This window comes from Peromyscus californicus, unplaced genomic scaffold, assembly GCF_007827085.1.
Source record: "Peromyscus californicus insignis strain IS unplaced genomic scaffold, ASM782708v3 Scaffold_19__1_contigs__length_69161282, whole genome shotgun sequence".
Lineage (NCBI taxonomy): Eukaryota > Metazoa > Chordata > Mammalia > Rodentia > Cricetidae > Peromyscus > Peromyscus californicus.
The window spans coordinates 9,200,678-9,219,678 of record NW_026294491.1 but is presented as its reverse complement, the minus strand read 5'-3'; the positions used below and the strand labels follow the sequence as shown (position 1 = coordinate 9,219,678).

At 48.5% G+C, this 19,001-nt stretch overlaps 1 protein-coding gene across 1 annotated transcript in view; it reads right to left on the bottom strand.

The window, feature by feature from the left end:
• Window positions 1-1,049: 1,049 nt before the first annotated feature.
• The window catches only part of Trappc10 (trafficking protein particle complex subunit 10), a 64,698-nt gene continuing 46,746 nt past the window's right edge, over window positions 1,050-19,001 (bottom strand). The window contains exons 16-23 of the mRNA XM_052744545.1: window positions 17,526-17,684; window positions 16,699-16,928; window positions 14,983-15,083; window positions 12,566-12,692; window positions 10,685-10,855; window positions 7,246-7,423; window positions 3,396-3,590; window positions 1,050-2,423 (exon numbers count right to left, since the gene is read on the bottom strand). Of these exons, the coding sequence (XP_052600505.1) occupies window positions 2,185-2,423; window positions 3,396-3,590; window positions 7,246-7,423; window positions 10,685-10,855; window positions 12,566-12,692; window positions 14,983-15,083; window positions 16,699-16,928; window positions 17,526-17,684 (1,400 nt within the window). The 3' untranslated portion in view covers window positions 1,050-2,184. The remainder of the gene's footprint in view (window positions 2,424-3,395; window positions 3,591-7,245; window positions 7,424-10,684; window positions 10,856-12,565; window positions 12,693-14,982; window positions 15,084-16,698; window positions 16,929-17,525; window positions 17,685-19,001) is intronic.

The window sequence follows — 19,001 nt, the reverse complement described above, 5'->3', positions numbered from 1 at the left end:
ATTCCCACATTGGAATCAGAAGTTACAGTCCTTCCAATCACAGGAGACTCCAAGAAACTATCAACGATTATAACGGACTTTCTTTCCTGCTGCTTGTAGCTACACGCAGTACCAGCTGTCTGTAAACGCTGGTGTTCTTGCTTCTGAGACACACTCCCTCCCTATCTGGCTTCACAATGTCTAACATCTGCTACATCTTCACCAATCTAGCCTGTCTCACACATACCCTTACGACAGAATCCAGTGACAGTCTCCTAGCCCCTCCACAAATAGAAGGATGACTTTGGGTGATATCTCCCATCTTGAAAACACACACATGTAATTTCTGGGTAGCTAGAGGGCAGAAAAAAAAAATCCCTTGACAGATTTGATTTTATCCTGTTTCCAGACTGACAGACCTACCATCAACATTTTAGATTTCCTGTTGTTTTGTTCTAAATATATGTAATTACAAATCTCCAGAGAACTCTGAAAGCCAAGGCATGGTAAAAGCAGACTTCGACTCCACTCTTAAGATGAGCAGTACAGCACACATGAAGAGGGAGATCTAACAGTGCCAGGCAGAAGCTTTTCTGAAGGAGCCAGTCTGAGAGACCTCCTCATACACGGACTTTGACATCTGCAGGGCAACTCTCAAGTTTTACAGCAACAGATCTCAGAGGGTTATAAACGTTCAGTAAGTAAGAAAGTCCTAGTCTGCATAACTAGCTTGCCCAAGCTTATTCATTTTAAACTTCAATAAAGTAAGTTTCAGTAAATATTTATTTTTGGTATGCATTCCAATTCCTGCAAATGAAAGAGATGGGAGGGGGCGGGAATAACACCATCCTTTATTTGCTGACTGAGTTAAAAAGGAAATACACTAAATACTGAAAATGTTGGCTTGGTTCTCCTGGCTTCTGCCTGTGTTCCTGATTCCCTGTGCCCAAGCTCTGTCCCTGGGGGACAGCCACTGCTTCCTCGTCCAGCTCTGTGTCTCAGGTTCCACTCATGTAAGCCACGCCAATGAACCCAGAGCACTCTATCTCATATGTACAAAAATACATCACTTCGGAGGAATGAAAACGTTTAATACATACAGCATGTATTTACAAGCTATGACTTCCACACCAGTAAAAACAAACACACATTTATTTTGTCCTTGATTTTTGGTGCAACTTATACACAAACATTACATCAGTTAGTCTGTACTCTTAAAAATAATAAATCAACAATATGTACAATCAAATTTACAACCAAAAGTCAATGAACCCATTGGTGCGGCATGACTGCAACCCAGTGGACCAGCAGAGGCTCCTCCAGGCCCTGAGTCCTTCTTTACGACTGACCAGAGCACAAGAGAGACCTCTCTCATCTTCACTCCGGATGGAGCATCTTCAGTTCCAAGACTTAAGGTGCAAAAGATGTCGATTATACAGCTACAATACATGAGCAGACTTTAAAGTGAGAGAAAACATTTCACCCCCACATCCAACAATTATAATAAATATAGATTTAATTCCAAGTGCATATGATATTCAATCAACATTAGGGAGAATCAGGGATCCAGAACTTTTAGCCTAAGCCATGACCACATCACACTTCCCTGTGCTCTGGTCGTCTCTCCAGTACCTTTCATGTGGCTTCTACAGATGGACCTTGTGATCTGCCGGGCATCCCAAGGCACAGAAGGGGTTATGTTCCCTCCCACCCCACCCCGGCCCCAAAAGGTGTTACTATAAAACCATAACTAGGGAATCTGGAGTGTAGGACAGTGTTTCATCCCTCAGGAGGCCCACAAGTTGCCCAGAGTCTGGGCTGTGTGAGCAGAAGGGCACATAGTGCCATAAGAAGACTGCAAAGTCTGCTGAAGGTCCACCTGAAAGAAACGGAAATGGATGGGGAGCCACCCAGAGAAAGGCTGTGGGAGGAGACCAGTCTTGTGGGGAGGGTTCGATGAGTTGGGGTACCAGCACGGGGACAGGGTCAGGGATGAAAAAAAGAAAACGAATCCTGTGTCATAGACAACATGAGGTGATTCTCTACTCCACTGAGCAGCTGAAGGACACTGTTCTCTGCTGTGTCTGTAGCTAGGCAGGACTGCCAAAGTCTGGTTAGAACTAGTGTGTTACCACAGACCACAATCCAGCCACATTCCCTAAAGTGCACTCACGGCCACTCTGACTTTGCTGGCCCATGGCATCGTCAGGTAACACTGACTTCCAGGACATGGTCGTCTTGACTGGGAATGACCAGGATCTGCATGCCAGTGCTGGAGTTGAAGACCTGGCCAGCGGGCAGTGCCTGGAGCCGGGGCATGGGCAAGCCTTTGTGCTCGCTGCTGGAAGCTGAGTGTGTGCTGCCTCTACTCCGCATGCTGCTGCAGTCCAGCTGGTCGTCTAGGTGCTTGTCCACTGACAGGCTGTCATTTTCTATCCAGCTGTCTGTGGAAGACACAGGAAGTCAGACCAAGCCACTGCAGCCAGCATGAGCCTGGGGAAGGGGGAAGTCAACCTGGGCTGCTGTGTGGATATAGAAGAGTCACCTGAGTTTCACATCGTTACACAATTACTGTGGTTTTGAAACTAGTGCAACAGACTTCGGTTTGGGTATTAACTTCTACCGGCCATAAAAATATGTTTTAGCTTTCAGTCTGCCACATGAAGCTACAGCCTAGTCAAATACAGATTTTATCATTAATTCTAAAAGGGCTCTGTCTACAGCTTTCACACTATGTTCAGTAGAAATCACACTTCAGATTCTGACTCTGAACTGGCAATGTGGTTTGGTCCTTTCAAGATGCCAGGTAGTGGCAAAAAGGGCAGTCCCGGTCAGCCCCCCCACCCCCGCCCTGCCCCCACCATGGCTGGGGAAACATCAGGACAGCACTAAGAACACTGTGAAGCCCACAATTTGGGGAATCCCATCTCATCTACATCTGCACTTCATTTATCTATCTGTCTGTCTATCTATCTATCTATCTATCTATCTATCTATCTATCTATCTATCTAACTAACTAACTAACTATTTATTTCAAGGCAGATAGATCTATCTATCTAACTAACTAACTAACTAACTAACTAACTAACTAACTAACTAACTAACTAACTATTTATTACAAGGCAGAGTTTCTCTATGTAACAGCCTTGTCTGTCCTGGAACTTGTTTTGTAGACCAGGCCTGCCTCTGCCTCCCAAGTGCTGGGATTAAAGGTGTGGGCAACCAAGCCTGGCTACATCGGTACTTTTAAACAGGTTCTGCACAGTGGGGGTTGGAGGTGAAGCTGTGCTCAGGTGCTCAGTGGGTCTGGGCAGTGAGTGAACTAACTTGCAGTACTTTCCACTTGGGATGGGTTACCAGGCACGACCCACTTTCTGTTAGGAGGGAAGCAGCTGCTCTTCTGTAAACTCCTTACCAGCATCCAGTTGAGAGGCGTGAGCAGAGTGATGGGGGAGGTACTTAAACAGTCGGACATCAGGCAAGGGGAGGTAACCAGCAAACAGAGGCATCACTTCCATATGGACTCTGTGAGTGGCCTGGGCAGCCACAGGCATGGAGATGACACCACAGCTCTTCCCACACACAGCCCAGTTGCTGCTGTTGTCCACAACTGAAATGAGGAGGACATGGCATTTGTACAGACAGCAGAGGGGACCCCTTCCAGTGAGCATGCGCGGATAATCAAGGCACCCCACTGTTTTAGTGCAACACTCAGTTAGTTCTAGTTTAGACAGGGTCACATTAGATGCAGACAGAAAACACCTTTCCCATCAGATAAGTGAAGTGTTAAACGAGGCTGTTTGGAGGTGGCAGGAGACAGATCTGTCTGTGAGTAATTGCAAAGACCAGTGACCTGTGCTGTGCTTTGGATCTCCAAATTCCCAAAGGCTCCCGTGTTGAAGGCTTGGTCCTCAACTGGTGGTACTACTGCAGGATCATATCACAAGGATGCCAGTGATAAGTTCATGCAAATGGCTGTTAGGAGGTGGGGTCTGGATGGACGAAGGTCACTGGAGACGTGACTTTGAAGGGTCTCTCTTGTCCACAGATCCTTTCTCTTTTCAGCTTCTGGTGTGTCATGAAGTGAGCAGACACCTTCATCATATTCCCCAGCCTCCATGTTTCTGCCTTGCCTCAGTTCCAAAGCAATGGAGCCAACTGATGGCGAGTAGAACCCACTGAAACCACCAGCCAAAGAAAATGTGTTCCTCTGGATTTCACAGTGATAAAAAGCTGGCCAACACTGCCTGGCTCCTGGCCCTGGGTGTGACCCTTCTTGGAGTAAGAATAGTGACACTGGCCTTCAGATGCTTCCCAAGGATGTGGAAAGGTGGCACACACTGCATCACTGTGGCACATCTTAGACACAGCAGGGCCTAAGTATGTGACAGCTTCATCAACATAGATTATTTTGTTGTTGTTTTAAAACAGTGTCTGGCTGGTCTGGAACTCACTATGGGGACCAGGCTGGCCTCAAACTCACAGAGATCCTCTGTGATGCCTCTGCCTCTGGAGTGCTGGGATTAAAGGTGTGCGCCACCACTGCCCAGCTGATCCACATGCTTCTTAAAGTCACCCCAAATGAACTAGGGTGATCCTAACTCAGCCCAGGGCCAGGATGGTGAGCAGGAACAGATCCTCCCCACAAGAAGCAGACAAACAGCAAGGATGACGGTCATGATGCCAGCCAGTGCCACAGAACAGGCAGGGAGGCAGGTCTCAAAGTACGGCTGCAGGGTGCCCTGATCTCCAAGTGAGCGCCAGGCTGCTGCCTCCATGCCACACTCATGTTGGTTCTGATGAAGGCACAGGCCATAGTCACCATCATATCCCTCACATTTTTCACCAGTATGGAAGAACTTCCTCCACAAAGCAGTCACACTACTACTGTGCAGTCTCAAAAGCAATAGGAACTTGCACTGGCACAGCATGGCCACCAGGCAGCAGTCTTCAAAGGCCCACCACCTTCAAAGGCACTTGGGTCAGGCGCGGTCTAATTCCGTAGAACCACAAAGGCTGCCTACCCTCACTCTGACCCTTGCCAACCTCTAATCCACCCCCTTCCTGTAATGCTGTCACTAGAGACTGCCCCCATCTCAATGTGTAACCTCTTCAGAAGAGGGGTAAAGACATCCAGTCAAAACACCATGTGTAATCAGAGTCCACTGTTTTACCCATCATCAGTATCTGAGGACATCTGAGCTACTTCAGCCTGGTGCTTCATGCTTTTCACATTCTCAGCTGCAGGATGGTAGCAGAGAGCAGAAGTGTGTAGAGTGTTCTGCACTGTGTGCTGAACGGGGCATTCCTCACAACAGCTCGGTACATGAGATAATGACTTGCAAACTAGCAGATATTTTCTTGAAAATGAACCACATGAGGCGGGCATGTCATGTCAAAGAAAACAGCTTAGAACAAGGCATGGTGATTCACACCTGTCATTCCAGAACTTCAGAGGCCGGGGCAGGAGAACTTCCATAAGCTTCAGGCCAGCCTGGGCTACAGAGTGAGACCGTCTCAGCCCCCTCACCACCCGCCCCCCTTCCCCCAAATCCCCAGTCAGTCTTTATCATGACTGAAAAAACTTGGGACTTTAAGCAAAAATTGGAGTTAGCGAAGCCTGAATGCAAGCTGTATGAATGCCTCTGCACTGGACGGCCCCAGCTCCCCGTGCAGCTGAGCTACTCAGATGTGGATTCTGATGCTGTGAAATGAAATACGTCTACAACTCGAAGATGTGTACACTTGGGAAATCGCACACTCATGGAGCTACAAAGTGACACCTGGCCAAAGATCCACTCAAAACAGGACAGATGGGAAGGCTGCATGAAATGAGCACTTCAGACTCCAAGCAGTGGTGGCCTGTAAAGGCTTCTCATGTATTTCAATTATACACTGTTTCTCCTCAGAGTGGACACAGACAAGGCACAGAAATTCAGTTACCTCTGACTCAGCTAGATAGCAAAGAGATGAAAGACCCCACACCATCACATGTACTGTTATTTTTCTACTTGGGAACAGTGACTTTTCATGAAAAATATGTTATGTGTTCACTGTACTATTTTATTGTTACTGTGTGTTTATACACGATGATATTCACATTGTGTGAATCAGGCACACACATGTCACCGCACACACGTGGAGATCAGAAGACAGGTTTGGGAGTCAGTCAGTTCTCTCCTTCCAGAGTGGGTTTCAGGGATTGTTAGACTGTGCAGAAAGCACACGTTTACTTCCTGGGCCTTCTGCCAGCCCTGCTTTATTTCATGTGTATATGTATGTTCCTATGTGTGCACATGCGGAGGTCAGAGGTCAACTTTGGCCATCATTCCTCAGGCACCATTCACCCTGCTTGGAGACACGGCCTCTCACTGGCCAGGATCATGTTAAGCAGACTAGCCTGGCAGGCAAGTAAGCACCAGGGTCTGCCTGTCTTGGCCTTCCCACACTGGGATCTCAAGTGTCTGTCACCATCCTCAGCTTTTCTATGTAGGTTCTGGAGACTGGTCTCAGGTCCTTGTGCTTGCTCTTAGCAATCAAGCCACTTCTCCAACCCTGACTTTGAAATAGAATCTCAAGTAGCCCAGGCTGGCCTAGAATTCACTTTGTAATAAAGGCTGGCCTTAAACTCCTGATTCTTCTTTTTGTGTCTCCCAAGTCCTGGTGTTACAGGCATGTGCCACCACACCTAGAACACGGGTGTTTTGTTAAAATGAATTCTTTACATTACTATTAATGTATGTGCATGTGTCACAGGCATATGCATGCCATGGCATGCATGTGGACGTCAGAGGACATTTGGGAACTGGTTCTCTTTCCACTGTGGGCCATCAAGTAGGAGTGTCAATGATAGGTACTTTCACCCACTGAGCCATTCTGCTGGTTCCACTGCTGTTTTAAAAATAATAAACATTTGATTCATTAAAGGGATTTTGAGAACTACAGGGCCTGGAGAGGGTAAGAGAGGGTCGTGTGTGGTCAGGGGCTTCTGCCACTGGGAGAATGCTGAAACAGCATTAGGGCAATGGTGGGACTCCGAACCCTACACAGAAGAGCAGATGCATCCATGGTCCTGAGTCCCCAGACTGCTGCACAATGCTTGTTAGAATACTGTAATAACAAAGCTGTGTTCAGTGAGCCCAGGACTTTGTTGTATCCTGAATCTATCAGGCAAATGCTGTGATTCTAGAACACTCTCTTCCAGGACACCACATTTCACTGAAGGCCATGGAGCATCACACCATCAAGAAGAGCTTGAGGCCTACCTTCGTACATAAGCTTTGTGGAAAAATATTCCTCAGACTCCACGAGGGCTTCATCCTTGTCCACATCCAGGAGGTCGGCGAGCCGTGTGATAGACACCTCCAAGGAGCAGAGCGAGCCTGTCCTACAGTGCTCAACCCCCGAAGCAGGGAGGATCTCAGCTCTCACATTGTACAGTGTCTGGAAGGAAGGGACAGACAAGATAAGGGTCTGCTTACCTGAGTGGCCAGAGGAAAGGCTGCTGAGGGCCAGGGCTCTTAGGTGCCTTTTGAATACAGGCATTTTCAAACATGGGAGCAAGGGTAGTGGAGTAACCCTCCATGTGTCTCTCCCACATCAAGGTTATTAATATTTACTTCATCTGCTTGATCGAAGTATCCGTTAGGGTTTCTAAATCCTGCCTAAGATATTCTGAAGCAAATTCCAGACAACTTACCATTTCCTCTCTTATGTCAATACTGACTAAAAAATAGATGTTTTTCTTACCAAAACATAACATCATTACCAAAACTGGTAAAATTAACACAAACCCCTGGGTATCATCTAATTCAGTCTATAACCTCCTTTTTCCTTATCCGCCTCCTTCTCAAAGGCTTTTCATACAAACCACCCAGCACAAACCAAGACTCCCGACCTGCCTGCTGCTGTGCACAAGTGAGAAACATACATCACACACGGGCAGTTCCAGCGCAGAAGCCAGGCACTCTGCACCTGGCATGTGAGGAGCCACACGGCATACCTCAACAGAGTACAATGCATTGCTATTCAAAGGAGATATCTGAGATTGAGAATTGTGTTCTTCTGAAGATTCATGGAAAGATGACAACTCTCTGGGGATTCATAAGGCCAAACCAGTTCTCAAACACCTTGGTAATGACTTTCTTATCAAACACTCAATTAAGTCTGATCAGAGAAAGGCAAATGTCCACCAATCCGATGGGCTGGTCTCCTGCTGCTCTTCCATTATGGGGCACCGGGAGCTGACACATGCAGACATGAGAACATACATCCAGCCCTCTGACTGGGGTGAGGTGGGGTGCTGCAGAATGCTGAGTAGCCCATTCACAGAGGCCAGCTCTGAGGTACTCAACAGAGATACAAGGTTGCCTGTTCACATGGCAAGCATTAGAGGGATCCACTGGGTGGAATGGTTTTGACCCTACCAAAGGACACATTTCCTAAGGGTTCAAAGTGCCATCGATGGTGGCAGTGGAGCTGATCTCAAGTTATCCTCTCAACCTGCTTTCTGGAGAAAAGCCAATGGCTGCAAGAAGAGCTCGCCCTGACTGCTGACCCTGCAAGTCTGTGACTAGAACCAGGGTTTTTCATAAAGAAACTACCAGCCGTAGCCAGTGGCGTCAAACCATTCTGTGGCACAGTCTTTTCAACAAGCAGCACAGTGACAACTGATGAGTCACAGAACAGAGTGGCACACACAAAACTTAAACACGGGGGGCGGGGGGGGGGGGGCGGGGGGGGGCGACAGGGATCTTTGGTTGGTGTGTAAAATAGATGAAGAAAATTTTCTTAATGAAAAAAACAAACAAAAAACTTAAGTACAAGTACCAAGACTATCAAGCCCTTAGAAACCTTTCTGACCTTGACCGCAGCAGTGATAGATTCTTAGATCTGAAACCGGAGATTCAAGTGTTGAAGTGAGAAAAGTTAGATTTCATCAAAAGTAAAAACTTCTGTGCTTCCGTGGATATCTCAAGAGTGAAATGCTAACTGAAGAAGGGGTACATGTTTACAAGTAACACACAACATGGGACAGATGCCTGGAATATACCGACAACTTACACTCGAATAATGAAAAGCCAAACCACTCCATGTCAGCAGACAGAGGACTCAAGCCAGCATCTCTCCAGATGACCTGTAACTACAAAGCCATGTACCACCTGGTCTCCTGGGAATCCCCACCCTACCCGACACACATTCTGCACCACTGCAGGATGGTTTTGACCAAGGAACCAGCAGCTGCAGTGCTGTGAGAGTGCAGAACCAGGACTCCTGGAGAGCTGTTGGAGTCCAGCAGCTTTTCAAAAGCCTACCCAGCGTTACATTATGAGCCAGCTCCACCTGGGGTTACTTATTCAAGAGAACCAGTTATGTGTCTATGTGTGTCTGCACAAGAACTCACAAGTAGATTTCCCTAGCATCATTATCACAGTAGCACATTATCAACATGGAAGATCTGGCCACTGGAAATAGATGGACATGTGGTCCATCTGCAGTGAATAGCATGTAGCTAAAGGAATAAAGTCCTGACGTGCTTCCAAATGGATGAGCCTAGAGGATACTGCTAAATAAAGGATGCTAGTCACATGTCACATGATATTGGGGTGGGAAACTCTGAGAGAGTGTAGATCCACAGACAGACCTGCCTGGAGCTCACAGATTCACCTGGGTAAGGAGAAAATGAGGTGTGGACGTGAATGGGGAGAAGTTCTTTTGGTACACAAAGTATTCCCCAACAAGATCTGAAAAATGGTCACATAGCTGAATATAAGGACATGTTGAAATGCACACTTTAAAAAGGTGAGCACTGTTACACACAGAGACACCTCAACAGTTTTCCACACAAAAGTCCTGTCTGATTCTTAATCTTAAGAATACATTTCAGAAAGCAGCCCAACAAAGGCTCGTGACTAGAACCTTGGACTCAGCTTGCAGGACCCCTGAAGGCAAGGCTCTGCACACTGGGCATGAGAAGAAGGCAGAAGCCACATGGACAGTGAGCAAGTCAGACCTCCTCCACACCAGTGAGTCCTGATTGCCAATCTTCACCTATCAGAGCTGAGTGACGGCACTACATACAAACAAGCCACAACACTGGTTATGTTTAACTCTATGGCTAACGTACAGAGTTGAAAACATGGGCTTCAAAATAATCAGACTGATTTGGTTCCAGGGAGGCAGAAAAAGAAACAGTGTAAGAACTATAAACACAAATGCCTTTCCACCTGCCCAGCACACTGTTAAGGGACTGTGTTGACTGAACCAACCCCAACCAAGGCCGTGTGCCCAGCTCCTGGCCATTCAGAGCAGCACACTCAAACTCCAACAAGAGGTGTACTATGAGGAAGTGACGCTGTCCTGCAACCCTTGCTGTTTTGTGTCTGAAAGCAGTGCCTGGGGCAGGAGCTCAGGATGGAGATGAAATGGCTTTACCATGTCCCCCAGACCATTCCGATGACAGCAGGGGGAGGAGGGCAGGGGTCTCGGTCACACATCATCAGCATTGTCGGAGCAGGTGTACCCCAGGAAGGACACAGTACCACAGATTGACAGGCATGGACTTAGCTGCTCAGAGGTCCCAACCTTCCTTGAGCCGTGGCTCCAGGATATTGAAAGAATCCCCCTGAACCTCAAGAGTATCAAGAACATGAAGTGGCCCGTGCTTCCAGCCCACACTCCATTTCCCAATAACGCGTTACATACAAAAAAGTTCTCCACGTGAAATTCGTAAGTGTAGGGCTTCAAGGAGACAGTCAGCCGCTCTTCAGAAGCTGGGGAAAACCCCACAGAGAACTGGCAGTGCAGAGGAGGGGGAGGCTCCTGCGTCCACGTCAACTCCCAGACAAAGAACACGGACTGCTTGCTGTGGATAAGCTGCAATGAGAAGCAGGACTTTGGTCACAGTGCTGGGAGCGTCGGGGAGGACATGGGCCTTCCACTTTATGCACAGGGGCATGTATCAGGCAGTCTGCTGGGAGCCTCGGGGAGGACACAGGCCTTCCACTTTATGCACAGGGGCATGTATCAGGCAGTCTGCTGGGAGCCTCGGGGAGGACACGGGCCTTCCACTTTATGCACAGGGGCATGTATCAGGCAGTCTGCTGGGAGCCTCGGGGAGGACATGGGCCTTCCACTTTACGCACAGGGGCATGTATCAGGCAGTCTGCTGGAAGCCTCGGGGAGGACATGGGCCTTCCACTTTATGCACAGGGGCATGTATCAGGCAGTCTGCTGGGAGCCTCGGGGAGGACATGGGCCTTCCACTTTACGCACAGGGGCATGTATCAGGCAGTCTGCTGGGAGCCTCGGGGAGGACATGGGCCTTCCACTTCATGCAAAGGGGCATGTATCAGGCAGTCTGCTGGGAGCCTGTGGGTCCCTGTACTTTATCAGCACCTACCACTGCCTCAGTCCTGCCTGCCTGGCCTGACACAGAGCCTGGCCCCCAGCTGGTAAAAGGAGTCTGCTTTATGACTTCCTATACTCTCAGCATCAGAGATCATGAAAAGGAGTTTTCAGAATCATTATTTGTACATAGCAAGCTCCCTACATGGCTCCATAATGGGGCATTAATGCCACTGTCAAAGCTGGACCAATGGCACTACCCAGAGATGGTGGAAACTTCAGGAGGTGGGTTAGTAATTGAGGAAGGATATGAAAAAAAATACCGGGGTCCTGCCTGCCTTCCTCTCTTCCTCCTGGTTCCCATAAGGTAATGGCAACAGCAGGTCTGCTCTACCATGCTTTCCCCTCCATGATGTGCTACCTCTGCACAGGCCCCAAAGCAACGAAAGTGACCACAGACTAAAACCTCTGAAACCAAATAAACCTTCCTTCCTTTCCGGTGACTGCTCTCAGGCACTGTATCACAGTGACAGATAGTTAACATGACTATCACCCAGTTTACATCCATTTATTTACATCCACGGCAATCATTTCCTATTAACGTAAAATAACTCAGAAACAAGTCTAGCCAGACATATGGCCTAAACGCCAGGGTCCATACCTACAGACTCAGGGACAGGTTCAACAGAGATGTGATAATGGCCAAATAAGTATCAGTGGGGAGGCCTGACAACACTGAAGCTACAGTTACGTGACACCAGGAATCCTCTGAGCAACAGCCAGCAGCACTGACTGTCCGAAAGTACACAGGAAAGGGCAAAACATGCCAGGGAGCGAAGGCCCAGATGTGAGCTTCTCACACAACAGAGTGCAGTAGGCCTTTACATACAGCAGCGCAGGACCACACTGTCTCAGGGTGACAGCACGCACACAATTAAGGTCACACACAAGCCTCTGTTTACATAATCCCACATGGGGCAGGGTGAGCTCAAGGGCGAATTCTAAAATGACAAAGGCATTCCTGTGCCCTCTGCTGTCCCTCGGCCTTCCAAGCCCACCTGTTTCACAGATGAACTACGCAGGCACATGGCACCAGTGCAGTTCTGACCCAGGCCCTCCTTGCTGCCCGTAAGCTCATCCAAATCAGCTGCAGGTTCTGCTCAGCTGCAGCCAGTCCCTCTGGTCTCCTTCCCTGACCTGCTGAGAATCTGGCACTCAATCTGACCAGAGCACAGTTACCTGCTGAGACTGTGTGTTCAGGGGTTCCAGCCTCAGGTCAGTAGCATGACCCATGTCTTCCAGACGACTATCGGACAGCTCAAAGTCCAGTTCTGACAGGTTCTGGACACGGACTTGCACGTATTTCCTAAAGCACAGAAACAAAGTGGGTCACTCAGGACTCTTACTCCCTATGTCTCGACTATGTGAAAGGAAGCCCCTGCTCGAGGGAATCCTGAAAGAACACGGGAAGAGTGACTGGTGTGGAGGCTTTCATCCGGAACACATTAAAGGTTCGTTTCAAACAGGCAGTCTGGGAGACAACGGACCTGAGGACGGTGAGCTGATGTGTTGCACTGTGTAGTGTCTAAGAGCCAGTGGGTTTCTTGGGAGAAGCCTGACTATCCTCCCCACTTCAGGTTCTCCCTGCTCACTTCTTTATCTGGAGAACATTGAAAAGCAAGTCTTTAAGAAAGACTTAGAAACAGCATGGGAACAAATCTCTGTGCATGTCCAAGATGGTTGGTTGTCCACATCAGGTTAACTGAGGTGAAGTCCCACCTTCAATTCAGAGGTGCCACTCCATGGACTGGCATCCCAGCCTGGATAAAAAGGAAGTGGAGCACTAGCCTTCATCTCTCTCTGCTTCTCAACTGTGATACAACATGACCGGCTGCCCACTGCTCTGCTGCCATCCCTTCCCTGCCATGGTGGACTGTATCCCTCAGAACTGAGCTCAAATAAACCCTTTCTTAAGTTGCTTTTTTTTTTTTTTTTTTGGTTTTTTGAGACAGGGTTTCTCTGTGTAGCTTTGCACCTTTCCTAGAACTCACTTGGTAGCCCAGGCTGGCCTCGAACTCACAGAGATCCGCCTGCCCCTGCCTCCCGAGTGCTGGGATTAAAGGCGTGCGCCACCACCGCCTGGCCCTTAAGTTGCTTTTGTCACAGCAACAAGACAAGTATAATTACAGCTGGTTTTTCAGCTGCTTCAAAAAGGCAGCTGTGTTCTTTTAGAGATTACTGAGGTTTTCAACCTTGGCATGGAATGTTTCTCTGCTGTGTGTTACATGAAGAGCAAAAATACTGGTGGTATAACATTTCATTCTTTTTTTTCTTTTTTCTTTTCTTTTCTTTTTTTTTCTTTTTTTTTTTTTTTTTTTTGGTTTTTCGAGACAGGGTTTCTCTGTGTAGCTTTGCGCCTTTCCTGGAACTCACTTTGGAGACCACGCTGGCCTATAACACTTCATTCTTATAACTTACCCAAATCCCATCAGTCCACAAGAAAGAAGGACTGTTACAGTGAGAGGTAAGAGTCAGGTGGTGCCAGCGTTGTCATTTAAAGCAGGAAGAGCAGACGCTGTATGGCCCTGACACTATGCTGTCACCTCTAAACTCGCCCTAGGTTTGATGATACCTCTAAGGTAGGAGTGCTCAGCTAGGCAACTGGCTCCTGCTGGAAGACATCATCATACCTGAAGGCATCTGGGGCTGGGATACTGGTGTAGTGAGAGCACCCAGACGTGCTGCTGAGCACGCTGCAGAGTATGGAACAGCCAAGAAGCACAAGGCCCCAAGTATTAGTGCTTTAAAAACTCTACCCTGGAAGTAGCTGACAGTTACCAAAGGTGCTATGACAGAGAACTAGCTACACAAAACTATGAGGATGCACTGGGCAGCCCAGAACATACCACCTTGTAGAAGTTGAACAAGCGGAATCTGACAGTAAGTCAGTAGTTGAAGATCTTGTTGTTTCAACTTCGGCACAGTGGCCGTGTCCTAATCTACTGCTATCTCAGGCAGCAACTGCAACTCCGCAGTTACCGGCCTGCTTCTCTAGCAGCAGCCTGGCCACTCAGGCGACAGCCTGGTGCAAATTCTGTTCCCGCAGGCACTGGCCTTGTCATTGCCACTAAAGGTAGCTTTAACTAAATTTCTATCGTTCTATTTATAAATAGACTCACAATTCAAAGGCTGGGGTGAAAACCTGAGAGCTCAGAGAGGCTGAGTAGCTGGCGTCTCTGAAAGACTCGTGCTTCTGCTCCGCCAAACCAGAAAAACCTGTGCTGCTCCAAATCTATCCCTACTACTCCCTGAGTCTCTCTAGCTCTCCTGGATGCCCTCTGAGGCTCTATGATTACTCTCTGTCAACTAACTCAGCCTCCTACCCAGGTTAATTTTATTTAATCAATGCAAATGCAAACTGGGAGTTCACAGTGTGATCGAATATCCCCCAACAAGATCTGGTTTGGATTTCACCTAAAACTTTATACTGACATGTCAGCTGTGAGGCAGAGGAGAAGCTGGGAACATGGCCTGGGGACCCAGGACACAGGGAGCTACTCTGGTAATGTGTAAAAACCCCAGTGACACACAAGGACAAGCTATGCACCCTGTCCGTTCAGGGGGAAGAAGCAGCGCTGGCCCCACTCCATCCTTACCGAGTTCCAGCAGAGAGCAGAGAGTGCGTGGTCCTGAAGGGCACACTGAATGTCAGTGCAATGACAGTGGAGTAGATAGACCACGGGCAATCAATGGACACCTGTGAAGAAACAGAGGTCCCCTTTAACCCACCGGCCAGCAGCACAACTCTGCCACCATCCACCCAGCTGCACAGTGGCTTTACTGTGGTTCACCACCACTGTCCTGAGAGGAAATTCTATTAGACATATTTTCACAAGTGAAAAGGAAAACAAGGAGCTGCAGAATCTACCAGAAATGGAGACAGAATTGGAAATGGTCCCAGAACACCAGCTCAGCTCCCAGCACAGGCATCCTGGCAGGAAAGAGCAAGACCACCCATGTCTCACGCATCTGGGGTCAAGACTCCAAATGCACCTCACAGTGCAGCATGTGTCTCAAGGCTCTAAGCAACCATGAGCCACCGGAGAGCAAGCAATCATGCAACTACTTCACCTGCCTGACAGAAGCCAGCTAAAGGCCAACCAAAGTGAGGGTCTGGTGTAGACAACCAAAGTGAGGGTCTGGTGTAGACAACCAAAGTGAGGGTCTGGTGTAGACAACCAAAGTGAGGGTCTGGTGTAGACAACCAAAGTGAGGGTATGGTGTAGACAACCAAAGTGAGGGTATGGTGTAGACAACCAAAGTGAGGGTATAGTGTAGACAACCAAAGTGAGGGTATGGTGTAGACAAGGAGAGACTCGCTAGGGGCGGGAGAGGAGCAGGTCTTGAGTTTGCTTTTATCTACTGGGTGCAAACCACATCTCCCACTAACGGAGGATGATGATCTTTACCTTCTGCATTCTCTGCACAGGGTGCAGGGAGAAAATTCCTAACTACTCTTGAGAGACTGCAGTGGTTTGAATGTAAATGGCCCCCATAAGCTTGTGTTTGAATACTTGGTCCTTAGTTGGTGGAACTGTTAGGGAAAGATTAGGAGGTGTGGCCTTATTGAGGAGGTGTCACTGGAGGCAGGCTTTGAGGTTTTAAAAGTCTACCATTCCCAGGTAGCTCTGTCTCATGCTTGTGGATCAAAATATAAGCTCTCAGCTACTACGCCAGTTCCACGCCTGCCTACATGTTGCTATGCTCCCCACCATGATGGTCATGGATTCTAACCCTCTGAAACCATAAGCCACAAATCAAATGCTTTCCTTTATAATCATAGCAACAGACTGGAAGACTGGAAAGGAAAATCTCTTCTACAGAGACCGACTATTTTATACCTTAAGCCACAATGCATTTGAAGTGATGTTGTCTGAGGCCTGTCCTACTGTTCCTGTACCCACACTGCACAATGTGGGAGGCTCAAAAGGGCCACAGAATTGGAACCTGTGGCCCAGGAGGTGGACACACCTGGCAATACTCCATGGGCTGATTTCACATGCAGCACCTTTGACCAGAGCAACCATCTCTCTGAGTAGCTGTCAACAAATGCCAGCCCCAGAGACTACTTCAATACAGCTGTTCCTATTCCTGGCTGGGTTGACCCAGGGCCCGTGTGACACAAACCCCTGCAGCCTGGTCATAGGGTGCATGGGTCCACCCTCCTCCCAGTGTCATGATGACTCCACTTCAGTCAAGTCAGAGCCTCGATGTCTTCTATGGCAGCTGCAGCTTGGATGAGCACACAGGGGAGCACAGACTCCATGCTCCTCCTACCCAGACAGGCAGAGTTCAAGCCAAGACCTCTCTACCTTGTGATCTGTGGTGACCATGCAATGGTCAGTTCTCTGAGTGTCTTTCTGCTTCCTGTGGGGCTCTGGTGTCCCCAGAATACTGGTATCCCCACCAGCTGCTGGAGCTGAAGGTAAAGACAGAACCTCCAGCTCAAACTCGATCACGTGGTATGCAGGTGCAGTGGGAAGACCAATGCTTGTAACCTTGTCAGAGGACTGGATCCGGAGTAAGGCAGTGGAGCACTCTTCTGTGGGAGACAGAAAGTCACCTCATGTCAAGTAGGGAATAGGCACAATGGGAGGCACTGCTGAGCTCTTGCTGTCCTGTGTACATGAATGAGGACAGTGCTAGGGGAGAGGCAGGGAAATCCAAGACCCAAGACGGGGCTCCACAGGAGGCTGGCACCAGGCACTGCTCACAGTACAGACAGGCAGGGGCAGCTCCCACATGGCTGCACGCTCCGTCTCATGGCAGACCTACACCTGCCCCAAGGAAAAAGAAGACGAGGGCTAGGGATGGTGTCTAAAAGGGTGACCCGCTTTTGCTCTTTAGTGGTGTGTGGGGTGGATGGGCCTAGAGAAGCACCCCGTGGAACATGGTCCAGCTATAAACTGCACTGAGAGTGTCTAGCAAGGCTGGTAGCATTTGGCACCTAGTGAATACACCATGCTCAGTATATGTCCCTATATGTATGCCCCACTCAGGAGCTAGCTCAGGCCATCTACAAATTCTGATCTCAGAGGACAAGACAAGGTGCCACAAAAGAGTCAGGACAGTGATGGCTGTTTATTCTTCCATCCTCGAAATGTGTGAATACAAGCGCACCAGCACCTGCCTGCCTTACCTCTTGAGTTAGAGTAGACCACGGCTCTGTTCTCCCCCTGACACAAGATGAGCATGGCTTCAACATTGCTGAGCTGGAGGCTGTCTCCATTTTTTACTGTATAATGGCCAGTAGTGACAGTAAACTTGACTTTCTGAGGAATGCCCGCCAAAAGGCTATCTAAATGAAACAAGACAGCAATTAGGACCACTGTTCCCCAGAGAGCAGCTGCAGGAGCCTGAGGAGAGGTGGAAAGAGCTTTTCTTTCTTTAACTGCAGTTTGTTAGCCCTGGGTACCACTCCCCCTGCCTCACCTTTTCCTCAGTGTCAGCCACAGGACTCAGCAGGACTTCCCTAAGAACAAAGGACACTGTGCACTCAAGGGAAGAGGGTGTCTCCTGGGCTCCAGAGTGAGAGATATGGTGTTCACCTAGTTATCAAGTCAGACAGGCGGCTCCAGGACAGAGGAAGGAAGCGGGCACTGGAGCTGCTCAGAATGGAGCAGGCGATCCCCAGGGCAGAGGAAAAGGTGAGAGGCCAGAGACAAGAAGGAAAGGCAGGAGAGGGAGACAAGGCCATGGCAGAAGAGGAATGAGCCAGGGCTTCCTCGGAGCACAGCTCACGCTGTCCCCCATACATTTCCATGGAAAAGCCCCTAGAGACTGCTGTGCCTGACCCTCCAGGGCACTGCTGGTTGCCCAGGCAGAAGCTGGGAAATGAAGAAGTAGAGAAAACTGAGGTGATTTAACAAAAAGAAAGAAAGAAAGAAAGGAAGGAAGGAAGGAAGGAAGGAAGGAAGGAAGGAAGGAAGGAAGAAAGAAAGAAAGAAAGAAAGAAAGAAAGAAAGAAAGAAAGAAAGAAAAGAAAAGAAAAAGGAAAAAGCTTTCCTTTCTGTGTTTTTCCTTCTGTTTTAAATAAGAGGTCTATCATGGCTCACAGCTAAAGTCAAGGATTTGCATCTGCATCTGCTGATGGCCTCCTGAGGCAGCCAAGGCCTTGCACGGAAAGATGGAGTGTGTGTGGTTCGCGTGTGCACTTGGTGTGAATCTGGATGAGCATCAGAAAACTAGTCCTTGAATTTGTTTATGTATGGAAGAAAACAGCAAATAAAGGTGTTCCAGGTCTAAGACCTTGCCTCTCTGGTGTTCCAGAACATGCACATGGCAGGAGTCATTTGTGAATGCTGCTCCTTCTATTTTGAAAGCTTACCAGCAGGACAGAATCTCTGGGTTTCTTAGGGCCATGCTGTGGAGTCAAGCCCACTCAGAACTTCAAAGAGCAAACCTGATCAGAGTGTGAACTACACTCTGTGTGCTACCACCAAAAGGGAGCCAGTTGTACAAGTTCCCTGCAGAATACCGTGTCTCACTTTCAGATACACCATGGTTACTATGCATGATGGCTAGCAACCACAGGACAGTGGCTTCCAGGCCATTTCCACTACCCTTTCTTGGAGTCCCCTGCAGGTAGACAGCAGAGGAGCAAGGAGCTGTGGAA